Source organism: Bombina bombina, chromosome 8 (genome assembly GCF_027579735.1).
Source record: "Bombina bombina isolate aBomBom1 chromosome 8, aBomBom1.pri, whole genome shotgun sequence".
Classification (NCBI taxonomy): domain Eukaryota; kingdom Metazoa; phylum Chordata; class Amphibia; order Anura; family Bombinatoridae; genus Bombina; species Bombina bombina.
In genome coordinates, this window is record NC_069506.1 from 336,815,706 (window position 1) to 336,831,616 (window position 15,911).

General features: G+C 41.2%; 1 protein-coding gene across 1 annotated transcript in view; it reads left to right on the forward strand.

Moving 5' to 3' along the window:
• Positions 1-5,096: 5,096 nt before the first annotated feature.
• Positions 5,097-15,911, forward strand: part of RBM7 (RNA binding motif protein 7) — a 30,302-nt gene continuing 19,487 nt past the window's right edge. Inside the window, exon 1 of the mRNA XM_053691575.1 lies at positions 5,097-5,247. Coding sequence (XP_053547550.1) covers positions 5,158-5,247 — 90 coding nt within the window. The 5' untranslated portion in view covers positions 5,097-5,157. The remainder of the gene's footprint in view (positions 5,248-15,911) is intronic.

The window sequence follows — 15,911 nt, forward strand, 5'->3', positions numbered from 1 at the left end:
TTCACATAGAACATGCAATTTTAAGCAACTTTCTAATTTACTCGTATTATCAAGTTTTCTTTGTTCTCGTTCTATCTTTATTTGAAAAAGAAGGCATCTAAGCTAAGGAGCCAGCAATTTTGTGGTTCAGAACCATAGACAGCACTTGCTTATTGGTGCTGTCCAATTAGCAAGGACAACCCAGGTTGTTCACAAAAAATGGGCCGGCATCTAAACTTACATTCTTGCTGTTAAAATAAAGATACCAAGAGAATGCAGAAAATTTGATAATAGGAGTAAATTAGAAAGTTGCTTAAAATTGCTACTCTATCTGAATCACAAAAGAAAAAATTTGGGTTCAGTCTAGTCAAAATTAATTTTCATTATTCAGATAGGACATGTAATTATAAACAAATTTCCAATTTACTTTTATCACATTTACTTTGCTCTCTTGGTATTCTTTGTTGAAAGCTAAACCTAGGTAGCTCATATGCTAACTTCTAAGCCATTGAAGGCCGTCTCTATCTCAGTGCATTTGGACAGTAAAAAATGCAAGTCGGTCAAAAGAACTGAAATAAGGGGTCAGTCTGCAGAGGCTTAGATACAAGGTAATCAGAGGTAAAATGTATATTAAAGGGACAGTCTACTCCAGATTTTTTATTTTTTTTAAAAGATAGATAATTCCTTTATTACCCATTACCAGTTTTGACAACACATAGGCCCAGCACTGAAGGAAATGCTCAGATGGGTGCACATAGCTGAGGTTACTGCATACCCCCTTATATGAAGCAACAATACAAACAGAAATGTCACTGCACCACAAATATATCCAGAAGATTATTCCTTTATTTAAAGCATAACATGCAACATGTCAGCCTATAGTACAAGATTACCTCCACCTGTCTTTTATAGGCTAACTCATTAACATACATTACACACAGATGATACCAAAATGGTACATGTTATCATCATATGCCATCTAGTGGCCCAAATATAACATTACATACATCTGTCAACCTTTTAAACATTTAAAAATACATAACTTTGCTGAATAGAATTCTATATATAAAGACCTTTAACACTATTTACATTATAGTACATTAAAATATAGTAAACACTCGGAAAAAAGCAAGAAAACAGGGATACCATGGATTTTCCAGTTTTCCATAACCAACACAGTTATATTAATACACTTTTTACCTCTGTGATTACCTTGTATCTAAGCCTCTGCAGATTGTCCCCTTATTTCAGTTCTTTTGACAGATTTGCATTTTAGCCAATCAGTGTTGACTCCCAGGTAGCTCCACAGGAGTGACAACAATGCTATCTATATGGCACACTAGGGTTGCCACCCGTCCCTTAAAATACAGAACACTTATAAGTTACACATGCTGCAGGGTGTGCAGGGAGGAACATTAATAGTGCTGTCCAGAAACACAATACATGTTCCTCCCTGCACACCCTGCAGCATGTGTAACTCATAAGTGTCCAGGAAAACATGGCTGAAGTGGCAACCCTATGGCACACACAAACTAGCATTGTCTAGCTGTGAAAAACTATCAAAATGCCATGAGATAAGAGGCAGCCATCAAGGGCTTAGAAATTAGCATATGAACCTACCTAGGTTTAGCTTTCAACAAACAATACAAATAGAACAAAGCAAATGTGATGCTATAAGTAAATTGGAAAGTGTTTCAAAATTGCATGACTAGAACCTGGGCCACTGACAATGGAAGAAATAAGAACAACCGTCACGCTATAAAGGGGTGTACCCTTTATAGCGTGACGGTTGTTCTTATTTCTTTTTTTGGTGTTATAAGCATTGTTATATAAAGGGATATAAAAGAGTAGGTAACAACTTTACAAAATGCAATGTGCTCACAACCAATCAATGAAGGCATTTGGAAGTAGTAGAAAGCGCAGCAGACGGTGGAGAATTTCAGGACTTGTAAACAGGTAAACATTGTATTGTCTATATAATCTGTACACTATCATGCTATAGTTGTATTGCCTACTCTTGTTCTTTACAACTCATTTTTACTGGCAGGATAACAAAAGTTAACCCATTAATACATTAAAAAAAATATATATTTTTAATATTGAATATTACTCCTGCTCGGTTATGGCTGTGTGTATGTACAAACCATTTGACACTTGAAGATTAAAATGGGGGGGGGGTATGAGAAGGTGAAATGTACATCTTGAGGTTAGTTTATTCGGACATCCCAACTCTCTGAAGTTCAGGGAGTCTCCCTGATTGTAATAGCAGCTCCCTGATGCCAGCAAATGGAACACAATCTCCCTGAAACTCCAAGCACCATGATCCAATATGGCCCAAATCCGGAAAAGTGTTTCTTTAAAGGGACACTGTACCCAAAAATTTTCTTTTGTGATTCAGATAGAGCATGCAATTTTAAGCAACTTTCTAATTTACTCCTATTATCAATTTTTCTTCCTTCTCTTGCTATCTTTATATGAAAAAGAAGGCATCTTAGCTTTTTTCTTGGTTCAGAACTCTGGACAGCAGTTTTTGATTGGTGGATGAATTTATCCACCAATCAGCAAGGACAACCTAGGTTGTTCACCAAAAATGGGCCGGCATCTAAACTTACATTCTTGCATTTCAAATAAAGATACCAAGAGAATAAAGAACATTTTATAATAGGAGTAAATTAGAAAGTTGCTTAAAATTGCATGCTCTATCTGAATCACGAAAGAAATTTTTTGGGTACAGTGTCCCTTTAAGGAATGCCTTTAGTTGCTGGGACGTTATAGAACCCTCAAAGCATGCACCAGTAATTAAAAAGCCCACACTGATTTTAATAAAAAAACCCACAAATATTACCTTATTTACTGCACATAGTTAACCCTTTCGTGTCAGGGCTAAAGTGCCTACATCGGAACAACTGTTCCGATGTAGACAAATTGAAACCACGCGATCATGCACACGCTCGCGAGATTTCAATGATTGGGGGGCGTCCCTACAACCCTAGGAACGCCCTCCAGACCGCGATCAAATCCTGAAAGCACAGAAGGCTTCAGGACAGCCGTAAGCTATGACGTTCTATTCCGTCATAATGGCTTTAAAGCCCAGTGTAATTATGACGGAATAGAACGGCATAACGGCTTTAAAAGGTTAAACTTTGTATTCTAAAATATTTAAGCATTCAACAAGCGTACGATCACTGGAAATTAGGTTGTTTGTTTGTGGTTGTGCAATAAAGCTACTTTTTTATGTGACTTTAGTGGGAAGCTACTTTAATGATAAGTCTCTATCTTATTTAGAGTTTCAAGGTGTCCAATATATAACTGGGAGAAGGGGGTAGGGGCACAGTAGCGGGAGAAGCCACCTTCCTGAAATGAGTTTTTGCAGGTTGGGATGTCTGGTTTATTAGAAAGTGTTTACAGTATCAAGAGGTGTAATACAGCATGCAGTGTTATTCTTTATATAGAACATGTTAAGGACAGAGGTGGACCAATTCAAAGGACAGGGGAATATGGGGCTGGGCTGAGGGGCCTCGCACATTTCTCTTGCCCAGGCCCCTGTATATATCTGGTTATTTATATGCATTCAACTGGACAAGCCTGGAATTAAGAGTTATGAAATCTGGATTCCATTAATTAACCTTTTCAGAGTCCTATTTCAGAGGGACAGTCCCTGATTCTGACCTCTGTCCTGCAGACTCCCGCTGTTGTCCCTCTAAGACACTAACAGTCATATATCCTTATTTACAGAATCTCCCTTAGCCACACCCACAGACACGCCCACTGTCCAAACAGAAACTCCCACAATCCCTACCCACTAAACACCCATGATTCCAGTCCCGCCCACAAAGTACACAGACACGCCCACCTGCCAGAAACTCCCATGATCCCACCCACTCACAACCCACAGCTCTCACAACACAGCTCCACCCACAAAGCACACGGACACGCCCACCTGCCAGAAACTCCCATGATCCCAACCACTAACTACCCATGATCCCAGCACTCCCAACACAGCCCCGCCCACAAAGCACACAGATACGCCCACCTGCCAGAAACTCCCATGATACCAACCACTAATGATCCCAGCCCTTCCAACACAGCCCCGCCCACAAAGCACACATACACGTCCACCTGCCAGAAACTCCCATGATCCCACCCACTAACTACCCATGATCCCAGCCCTCCAAACACAGCCCCGCCCACAAAGCACACAGACACGCCCACCAGTAAGCCAGAAACTCCCATGATCCCACCCACTCACAACCCACAGCTCTCACAACACAGCTTCACCTACAAAGTACACAGACACGCCCACCTGCGAGAAACTCCCAGGATCCCACCCACTCACAAGCCACAGCTCTCACAACACAGCTTCACCCACAAAGCACACGGACACGCCCACCTGCCAGAAACTCCCATGATCCCAACCACTAACTACCCATGATCCCAGCCCCGCCCACAAATCACAGATACGCCCACCTGCCAGAAACTCCCATGATACCAACCACTAATGATCCCAGCCCTCCCAAGACAGCCCCGCCCACAAAGCACACAGACACGCCCACCTGCCAGAAACTCCCATGATCCCAACCACTAACTACCCATGATCCCAGCCCCGCCCACAAATCACAGATACGCCCACCTGCCAGAAACTCCCATGATACCAACCACTAATGATCCCAGCCCTCCCAACACAGCCCCGCCCACAAATCACAGATACGCCCACCTGCCAGAAACTCCCATGATACCAACCACTAATGATCCCAGCCCTCCCAAGACAGCCCCGTCCACAAAGCACACAGACACGCCCACCAGCCAGCCAGAAACTCCCATGATCCCACCCACTAACAACCCAAAGCCCTCCCAACACAGCTCCACCCACAAAATGGTGACAGGCGCCGAACCTCCAGAGTTCCTGATACCCAGAGACAGCTGTAGGGAAGTTTGTACTAAATATGCGGAAGTGATTCATTTTAAGATAATAGTACATAAACCCTCAAGTATCACGTGTCCCATACTCTGCAACAATTAAATACATGGTTTCCAATACTAGATATGGCCGCTGAGATCACAGGAACCCTTGACGTATAAACGTCAGCACGTTATCGGTGCACAGTTATATAACGAGCCGTGGTGACGTCATTCCGGCGGAAGTGGTTTCGGTTTAGCCGTATACAGGGAATTGACACCATGGGTGCTGCTGAGGCTGACCGGACTCTGTTTGTGGGTAACCTGGACCCGCGGGCCACTGAGGAGCTGCTGTTTGAGCTTTTCCTGCAGGTAACTAGTGGGCGAGCAATGTTATGAAGGCCCTGCACGAGTGTTTGTGTACACGGTGACGTCACTGGTGTGACTGTGTATGCTATGTGTGTGACGAGACTGTCACGTGATCTGCTGATAGCCCCCGCAACAACAACTTCTAATCCTGGTCCATTCGGGTTTGTGGAGCTCCCTTACACTTCACTGTATCCCCCCTTACTGCACTCCCCAACCAGCTGTTTAGTAATCGTTCCTTGTGTGTTTAACAGAACTTGCTCATTGAAACTACCACTCATAATAAAGTATCAGTCTTTCTGTGAGTGACTTTCCCTACACATTTTATGTAATGCAGATAGTATACAATGCAGAGTCAAGTGTCCCTTTAATCTGTCCCATTGGATAACGTAACTGTAGATATTTTCTCACTATTTTAAAAAACACGGATATGCTGGCTGTGTCACAAACCGTAATTCTTCCATATAGGTGGCGAGAGCCCACGATTTGTTACATATGGGATATATGTTCCCACCAGGCGGAGGCAAAGTTTCCCAAACCTCAAAGCCTATAAATACCCCACCCCTTCTCACTCATATCTCAGTGTAAACGTTGCCTTCTTTGGAGTCGGTTAAAGTACAAGGTGCACTTTAGTAAAGAAACCAATGGCACTACTTGTGAACAATAGCGAACGTTCCCATATATATTCAAGCTTTATTAGCAAGTGTTACTGGGAGCTGGTGCTTGTACTGAGCAACATTTGATGGGTCAATCAGTAAAGAACTGAAAATAGAAGTACAAATATAGCACTCACAACGTTTGATATATAATCATAAAGTTAATACTAAACACAACTCAGAATAAAATGTAACTTTTATTAGATAATAACGATGTTAAAAACATAGGGTAAGTAAAGGTTAAAAAATACAAATTGCTGATTTGGTACCCAGTGAAAAATTATGAACAACCAATGTTAAGTAATAACCTAATGGTTAAATGGTTGTCATAATCTAAATTAGTTTTAAGGTATATGGAGGTTTTGGCAAATAGATGGCTTCAGGTATATATATATATGTGTTTTTATTTGCCATAGGAGGGTTGGTTCTTAATAGTTACTCAGATATCATCTGAAGATATATGTATACCTATTATACCATTGGAGAATTAATCTCTTAGGCTACCGAGGGTTAATTTCTCAGAATGAAAGAATAAACTGGTAACGGTGGCAATACAATGCCTCTAGCATGCCCTCATTGCGGGAGTGCACATTAGTAGCACCTATAGTATTCCCCTCCACAAAGGGGAGAGAAAAAATATCTACGTTACCGTGTAAAGAGAGAAAGATTCTACTAACGTTTATCTAGGGTGCCTGGATATATAGATATTTACAAAAATGAGGAAAGATGTTTACCTTATCTAGGGTGCCTGGATATATGGATATCATTTAAAAAAATGAGGAAAGATGTTTACCTTATCTAGGGTGCCTGGATATATGGATATCATTTACAAAAATGAGGAAAGATGTTTACCTTAGGATTGATAGTGGTATTGGTTAGGTTAAAATCTCCTAATCGAGTTTTCCTATGGAAAAGTATACCTCTTAATACCATGCAGAGAAATTACCTGTAAATACAGTGAGTTTTGTTTGGCAATAGAAACGTGTATGCCAGTTAGAATTCCCTAAAGGAAAAGGGTATTCCTCTTGGTACCGTAAGGAGGATGTTACCTGTTAATACCGTAAGTATCAGTGCCTGCTCCCAGATAACTTCTTGTGCACGAGCACAGTGTTATATATATGAAATACGTGAACTAACACCATCTAGTGGTGAAAAACTGTTAAAATGCAATCTGAAAGAGGTGGGCTTCAAGGTCTAAGAAATTAGCATATGAACCTCCTAGGTTAAGCTTTCAACTAAGAATACCAAGAGAACAAAGCAAAATTGGTGATAAAAGTAAATTGGAAAATTGTTTTAAATTACATGCTCTATCTGAATCATGAAAGTTTATTTTGGCCTAGACTGTCCCTTTAAGAGGTATACTTTTCCATAGGAAAAATCGATTAGGAGATATTAACCTAAGGTAAACATCTTTCCTAATTTTTGTAAATATCTATATATCCAGGCACCCTTGATAAACGTTAGTAGAATCTTTCTCTCTACATGGTAACATAGATATTTTTTCTCTCCCCTTTGTGGAGGGGAATACTATAGGTGCTACTAATGTGCACTCCCGCAATGAGGGCATGCTAGAGGCATCGTATTGCCACCGTTACCAGTTTATTCTGAGAAATTAACCCTCGGTAGCCTAAGAGATTAATTCTCCAATGGTATAATAGGTATACATATATCTTCAGATGATATCTGAGTAACTATTAAGCACCAACCCTCCTATGGTAACTAGAATTTTTTATATATATACCTGAGGCCATCTATTTGCCAAAACCTCCATATACCTTAAAACTAATTTAGATTGACAACCATTTAACCATTAGGTTATTACTTAACATTGGTTGTTCATAATTTTTCACTGGGTACCAAATCAGCAATTTGTATTTTTTAACCTTTACTTAACCTATGTTTTTAACATCGTTATTATCTAATAAAAGTTGTTTTATTCTGAGTTGTGTTTAGCATTAACTTTATGATTATATATCATCAAACGTGAGTGCTATATTTGTACTTCTATTTTCAGTTCTTCTAAAGTACAAGGTGCCTCAGTGTATACTGAAGTCTGGTTTCCCCTCAGTGTTTGTCAGAGGGATATGAGGGGAGTTTCTGCCCAAGGTTATGTTCTACCTCTGTTTAAAACCTTTTTAATGGGCAATCTGTAAATCATTTGCACTTATTCCTATATCTGTTCCTCTGCTAAGATGTTTTCAGCACTGGTTTAGCCTGTCTGCATTTGTGGATGAGTGTCAGCTTCATTTCTGGATACATTTTTACTTAAGGCACATCTTTTTATTTTTGCAAGTGCACAATTGTTCTTAAAACATGGATGCTTACCTCTTCCCAGTCACTTGAGACTGGCAGGCACGCAGCTAAATAGCTTTTTTTTTTTTTTTTATAACCCGCCCCACTAGGACGTCATTTTCGCACCTTTTTTGCCGTGGTTTTCGCACATTTTTCAGGCCTTATATATATGCTCCTTGCATTTCCTCAGCACCCCTTTAAATTGTGCTTCATTTTACCTGCTGGAGTTTATTTTGGCATTTGAAATAGCTGATTTAGCCTGTGGTATCCCAACCTATACTGAAAGTTTCTATACTGGAGTATTTTCTATTGAATAGCCTAAGTAAACACAGCCAGCAGAAGAGATGACACTCTCAGTAGGGTGCAGGATAGTTAAGTGACACAATTTTCCATTGTTCTCTCTAAGTATTGAGTTTTAGTTTTCCAGACAAATAGAAGATAAGGAAGCAAGTGTGTGTACACAAAATAACATAATGAGATCTAATATTACCTGAAGCTCAACCCATTGTAATAGGCTGTTGTTTAAAAGCACAAAACCAGCTACTTCATGTACGCACACCTGAAAATGCAATTTCTCATAAATTTTATACTCTGCAGCTGGTATAACAAGTCATTGCAAATACATTCATATTAAAAACATTTTACAGTGTACTGTCCCTTTAAATATGGGCCTTATGTTTTCCTACATAAATATATTTAAAGCTCTTTTCTCTTGTAAGGTGTATCCAGTCCACGGATCATCCATTACTTGTGGGATATGCTCCTTCCCAACAGGAAGTTGCAAGAGGATCACCCACAGCATAGCTGCTATATAGCTCCTCCCCTAACTGCCATATCCAGTCATTCTCTTGCAACCCTCAACACTGGAGGTAGTAAGAGGAAAGTGGTGTAATATAGTTAGTTAGTTTTTTTTTCTTCAATCAAAAGTTTATTATTTTTAAATGGTACCGGAGTTGTACTATTTTATCTCAGGCAGCATTTAGAAGAAGAATCTGCCTGCGTTTTTCTATGATCTTAGCAGAAGTAACTAAGATCCACTGCTGTTCTCACATATGTCTGAGGAGTGAGGTAACTTCAGAGGGAGAATGGCGTGCAGGGTATCCTGCAATAAGGTATGTGCAGTTTTAAGTTTTTTTTTTTTTTTTTTAGGGACTAGAAAATGCTGCTGGTACCTGATTAATGTAAGTTAAGCCTAAATACAGTGATTTAATAGTGACTAGTATCAGGCTTGCTATCAGAGGTATATACTCTGATTAATGTGCAATATAAAACGTTTGCTGGCATGTTTAATCGTTTTTATATATGCTTTGGTGATAAAACTTATTGGGGCCTAGTTTTTTTTCCACATGGCTGGCTTGATTTTTGCCTAGAAACAGTTTCCTGAGGCTTTCCACTGTTGTAATATGAGTGGGAGGGGCCTATTTTAGTGCTTTTTTGCACAGTTAAAATTAGACAGACATTCAGCTTCCCTCAGCAGTCCCCTGCATGCTATAGGACATCTATGAAGGCTCAAAAGGCTTCAAAAGTCGTGTTTTGAGGAAGTTAAAGCCACAGTGGAGCTGTGGCAGTTGTTGTGACTGTTTAAAAACGTTTGTTAATCTGTTTTTTGTATTAAGGGGTTAATCATCCATTTGCAAGTGGGTGCAATGCTCTGCTAACTTGTTACATACACTGTAAACATTTCGTTAGTCTAACTGCCTTTTTTTCACTGTTTCAAATTTTGCAAAATTTGTTTCTCTTAAAGGCACAGTAACATTTTTTTATATTGCTTGTTAACTTGTTTTAAAGTGTTTTCCAAGCTTGCTAGTCTCATTGCTAGTCTGTATAAACATGTCTGACATAGAGGAAACTCCTTGTTCATTATGTTTAAAAGCCATGGTGGAACCCCATAGGAGAATGTGTACTAAATGTATTGATTTCACTTTAAACAATAAAGATCAGCTGTTATCTTTAAAAGAATTATCACCAGAGGATTCTGACGAGGGGGAAGTTATGCCGACTAACTCTCCCCATGTGTCTGATCCTTTGACTCCCGCTCAAGGGACTCACGCTAAAATGGCGCCAAGTACATCAGACGCCCATAGCGATTACTTTGCAGGACATGGCGGCAATCATGGATAATACCCTGTCAGCGGTATTATCCAGACTGCCTGAATTTAGAGGAAAGCGCAATAGCTCTGGGGTTAGACGTAATACAGAGCGCGCAGATGCTTTAAGGCCCATGTCTGATACTGCGTCACAATATGCAAAAGCTGAGGAAGGAGAGCTTCAGTCTGTGGTTGACATTTCTGATTCGGGGAAACCTAATTCAGATATTTCTACTTTTAAATTTAAGCTTGAGAACCTCTGTGTATTACTTGGGGAGGTATTAGCTGCTCTGAATGACTATGACACAATTGCAGTGCCAGAGAAATTGTGTAGACTGGATAAATACTATGCAGTGCCGGTGTGTACTGATGTTTTTCCAATACCTAAAAGGTTTACAGAAATTAATGAGTGGGATAGACCCGGTGTGCCGTTTTTCCCCCCCCCCCCCTCCTATTTTTAGAAAAATGTTTCCAATAGACGCCACCACACGGGACTTATGGCAAACGGCCCCTAAGGTGGAGGGAACAGTTTCTACTTTAGCAAAGCGTACCACTATCCCTGTCGAGGACAGTTGTGCTTTTTCAGATCCAATGGATAAAAAATTAGGTTACGTTAAGAAAATGTTTATTCAACAAGGTATTATCCTGCAGCCCCTTGCATGCATTGCGCCTGTCACTGCTGCTGTGGCGTTCTGGTTTGAGTCTCTGGAAGAGGCCTTTCAGACAGCTACTCCATTGACTGAAATACTTGACAAGCTTAGAACACTTAAGCTAGCTCTTTTGTTTCTGATGCCATTGTTCATTTGACTAAACTAATGGCTAAGAATTCTGGATTCGCCATCCAGGCGCGTAGGGCGCTATGGCTTAAATCTTGGTCAGCTGACGTGACTTCAAAGTCTAAATTACATAACATTCCCTTCAAGGGGCAGACCCTATTCGGGCCTGGTTTGAAGGAAATTATTGCTGACCTATCTGGAGGTAATGGTCATACCCTTCCGCAAGACAGGGCCAAATCAAGGGCCAAACAGTCTAATTTTCGTTCCATTAGAAACTTCAAGGCAGGTACAGCATCAACTTCCTCTGCTACAAAACAAGAGGGAACTTTTGCTCAATCCAAGCCGGGCTGGAAACCTAACCAGTCCTGGAACAAGGGCAAGCAGGCCAGAAAGCCTGCTGCTGCCTCTAAGACAGCATGAAGGAGCGGCCCCCTATCCGGTAACGGATCTAGTAGGGGGCAGACTTTCTCTCTTCGCCCAGGTGTGGGCAAGAGATGTTCAGGATCCCTGTGCGTTGGAGATCATATCTCAGGGATATCTTCTGGACTTCAAAGCTTCCCCTCCTCAAGGGAGATTTCACCTTTCGATATTGTCTGTAAACCAGATAAAGAGAGAGGCATTCTTATGCTGTGTGCAAGACCTGCTAGTTATGGGAGTGATCTGTCCAGTTCCACAGTTGGGACAGGGTTTTTATTCAAATCTGTTTGTGGTTCCCAAAAAAGAGGGAACCTTCAGACCCATTTTGGATCTAAAGATCTTAAACAAATTCCTCAGAGTTCCATCGTTCAAAATGGAAACTATTCAGACCATCCTACCTATGATCCAGGAGGGTCAGTACATGACCAGTGGATTTGAAGGATGCTTACCTTCACATACCGATTCACAAAGATCATCATTGGTTTCTAAGATTTGCCTTTCTGGACAGGCATTGCCAATTTGTGGCTCTTCCCTTCGGGTTAGCTACAGCTCCAAGAATCTTTACAAAGGTTCCTGGATAGTTTCTGGCAGTCCTAAGACCGCGAGGTATATCAGTGGCCCCTTATCTGGACGACATCCTGATACAGGAGTCAAGCTTTCAGATTGCCAAGTCACATACGGACATAGTTCTGGCATTTCTCAGGTCACATGGGTGGAAGGTGAATGAGGAAAAGAGTTCTCTATCCCCACTCACAAGAGTCTCCTTCCTAGGGACTCTGATAGATTCTGTAAAAATGAAGATTTACCTGACAGAATCCAGGTTATCAAAGCTTCTAAAATCTTGCCGTGTTCTTCATTCTATACCGCGCCCTTCGGTGGCTCAGTGTATGGAAGTAATCGGCTTGATGGTGGCGGCGATGGACATAGTGCCTTTTGTGCGCCTACATCTCAGACCGCTGCAACTATGCATGCTCAGTCAGTGGAATGAGGATTACACAGATTTGTCCCCTCTGCTAAATCTGGATCAAGAGACCAGAGATTCTCTTCTCTGATGGCTATCTCGGGTCCATCTGTTCAAAGGTATGACCTTTCGCAGGCCAGATTGGACAATTGTAACAGGTGCCAGCCTTCTAGGTTGGGGTGCAGTCTGGAATTCCCTGAAGGCTCAGGGATCGTGGACTCAGGAGGAGAAACTCCTCCCAATAAGTATTCTGGAGTTAAGAGCAATATTCAATGCTCTTCTAGCTTGGCCTCAGTTAGCAACCCTGAGGTTCATCAGATTTCAGTCGGACAACATCACGACTGTGGCTTACATCAACCATCAAGGGGGAACCAGGAGTTGCCTAGCGATGTTAGAAGTCTCCAAGATAATTCGCTGGGCAGAGACTCACCCTTGCCACCTATCGGCAATCCATATCCCAGGTGTAGAGAACTGGGAGGCGGATTTTCTAAGTCGTCAGACTTTTCATCCGGGGGAGTGGGAACTCCATCCGGAGGTGTTTGCTCAATTGGTTAATCGTTGGGGCAAACCAGAACTGGATCTCATGGCGTCTCGCCAGAACACCAAACTTCCTTGTTACGGATCCAGGTCCAGGGACCCAGAAGTGGTACTGATAGATGCTCTAGCAGCGCCTTGGTTCTTCAACCTGGCTTATGTGTTTCCTCTGCTCCCTCAACTGATTGCCAAAATCAAACACGCAGGACCTGGTATGCAGACCTAGTGGACATGTCATCCTTTCCACCATGGACCCTGCCTCTGAGACAAGACCTTCTACTACAAGGTCCTTTCAATCATCCGACTCTAATTTCTCTGAGACTGACTGCATGGAGATTGAACGCTTGATTTTATCAAAGCGTGGCTTCTCCGAGTCGGTCATTGATACCCTTATACAGGCACGAAAGCCGGTCACCAGGAAAATCTACCATAAGATATGGCCTAAATACCTTTATTGGTGTGAATCCAAGAATTACTCATGGAGTAACGTTAGGATTCCTAGGATATTGTCCTTTCTCCAAGAGGGTTTGGAAAAAGGATTATCAGCTAGTTCTTTAAAGGGACAGATTTCTGCTCTGTCCTTTTGCACAAGCGTCTGGCAGAAGTTCCAGACGTTCAAGCTTTTTGTCAGTCTTTGGTTAGAATTAAGCCTGTGTTTAAACCTGTTGCTCCCCCATGGAGCTTAAACTTGGTTCTTAAAGTTCTTCAAGGGGTTCCGTTTGAACCCCTTCATTCCATTGATATCAAACTTATCTTGGAAAGTTCTGTTTTTGATGGCTATTTCCTCGGCTCGGAGAGTCTGAGTTATCTGCTTTACAATGTGATTCTCTTTATCTGATTTTCCATTCAGATAAAGTAGTTCTGCGTACAAAACCTGGATTTTTACCTAAGGTAGTTTCTAACAAGAATATCAATCAAGAGATTGTTGTTCCATCATTGTGTCCTAATCCTTCTTCAAAGAAGGAACGTCTTTTACATAATCTGGACGTGGTCCGTGCTTTGAAGTGTTACTTACAAGCTACTAAAAATTTTCGCCAAACATCTACACTGTTTGTTGTTTACTCTGGACAGAGGAGAGGTCAAAAAGCTTAGGCAAACTCTTTCTTTTTGGCTTCGGATCGTAATACGCTTAGCCTATGAGACTGCTGGACAGCAGCCCCCTGAAAGGATTACAGCTCATTCTACTAGAGCTGTGGCTTCCACCTGGGCCTTTAAAAATGAGGCTTCTGTTGAACAGATTTGCAAGGCGGCGACTTGGTCTTCGCTTCATACCTTTTCAAAATTTTACAAATTTGATACTTTTGCTTCTTCGGAGGCTATTTTTGGGAGAAATGTTTTACAGGCAGTGGTTCCTTCCATTTAAGCCTGCCTTGTCCCTCCCTTAATCCGTGTACTTTAGCTTTGGTATTGGTATCCCACAAGTAATGGATGATCCGTGGACTGGATACACTTAACAAGAGAAAACATAATTTATGCTTATCTGATAAATTTATTTCTCTTGTGGTGTATCCAGTCCACGGCCCACCCTGTCCTTTTTAAGGCAGGTCTAAATTTTAATTTAAACTACAGTCACCACTGCACCCTATGGTTTCTCCTTTCTCGGCTTGTTTCGGTCGAATGACTGGATATGGCAGTTAGGGGAGGAGCTGTGTGGCGGCTCTGCTGTGGGTGGTCCTCTTGCAGCTTCCTGTTGGGAGGGAGAGTGTCCCACAAGTAATGGATGATCCGTGGACTGGATACACCACAAGATAAATAAATTTATCAGGTAAGCATAAATTATGTTTTTTCGTACTACATGATTTCTTCCTAAGGTTGTTTCTGACCGGAACATTAATCGGGAGATTGTTGTTTTGCACAATTTGGACGTGGTCGTACTTTAAAGTTTACCTGCAGGCGACTAAGGATTTTCGTCAGTCTTCTTTGTTTGTGTTTTTCTCAGGAAAACGTAAGGGACAGAAAGCTACGGATACTCTTTTTGTCTGAAGAGCATCATTCTTTTTGCATATGAGACTGCTGGACAGCAGTCTCCTGAGAGAGTTCTGGTTCATTCCACAAAGCTGTGGCTTCCTCATGGGCATTCAAAAATGATGCTTCTGTGGAATATATTTACAATAATGCAACTTGGTTCTCTCCACACTTTTTCATATTTTTTTTTTTGCCTCCACCGAGGCTGTTTTTCGGAGAAAGGTTCTTTAAGCAGTGGTGCCTTCCGTTTTAGGTTCCCTGTCTTGTCCCTCCCTTATCATCCGTGTACTCTAGCTTTGGTATTGGTATCCCACAAGTAAGGATGATGATCTGTGGACTCATTGTGTCTTTTATCAGGTAAGCATAAATTCTCTTTTCTTTTTAATTTGTTTCTTTTTAGACACGATGAGTCCACGGCCCGCCCTGTTCTTTTAAGACAGGTTGATAATTTTTTTGTAAACTTCAGACACCTCTGCACCTTAGCTTTTCCTTTCTCTTCCTAACTTTGGTCGAATGACTGGAGTGGGAGGGAAGCAAGGAGCTATTTAACAGCTCTGCTGTGGTGCTCTTTGTCTCCTCCTGCTGACCAGGAGGTGAATATCCCACAAATAAGGATGATGATCCATGGACTCATTGTGTCTAAAAAGAAACTAATTTATCAGCTAAGCGTAAATTTTCTTTTTTCTAACTTTGACCCCCAAAATCTGTTACACATCTACAACCACCAAAAAACACCCATGCTAAATAGTTTCTAAATTTTGTCCTGAGTTTAGAAATACCCAATGTTTACATGTTCTTTGCTTTTTTTTCCAAGTTATAGGGCCATAAATACAAGTAGCACTTTGCTATTTCCAAACCACTTTTTTTCAAAATTAGCACTAGTTACATTGGAACACTAATATCTTTCAGTAATCCCTGAATATCCCTTGACATGTATATAATTTTTTTTTTTTTTAGAAGACATCCCAAAATATTGATCTAG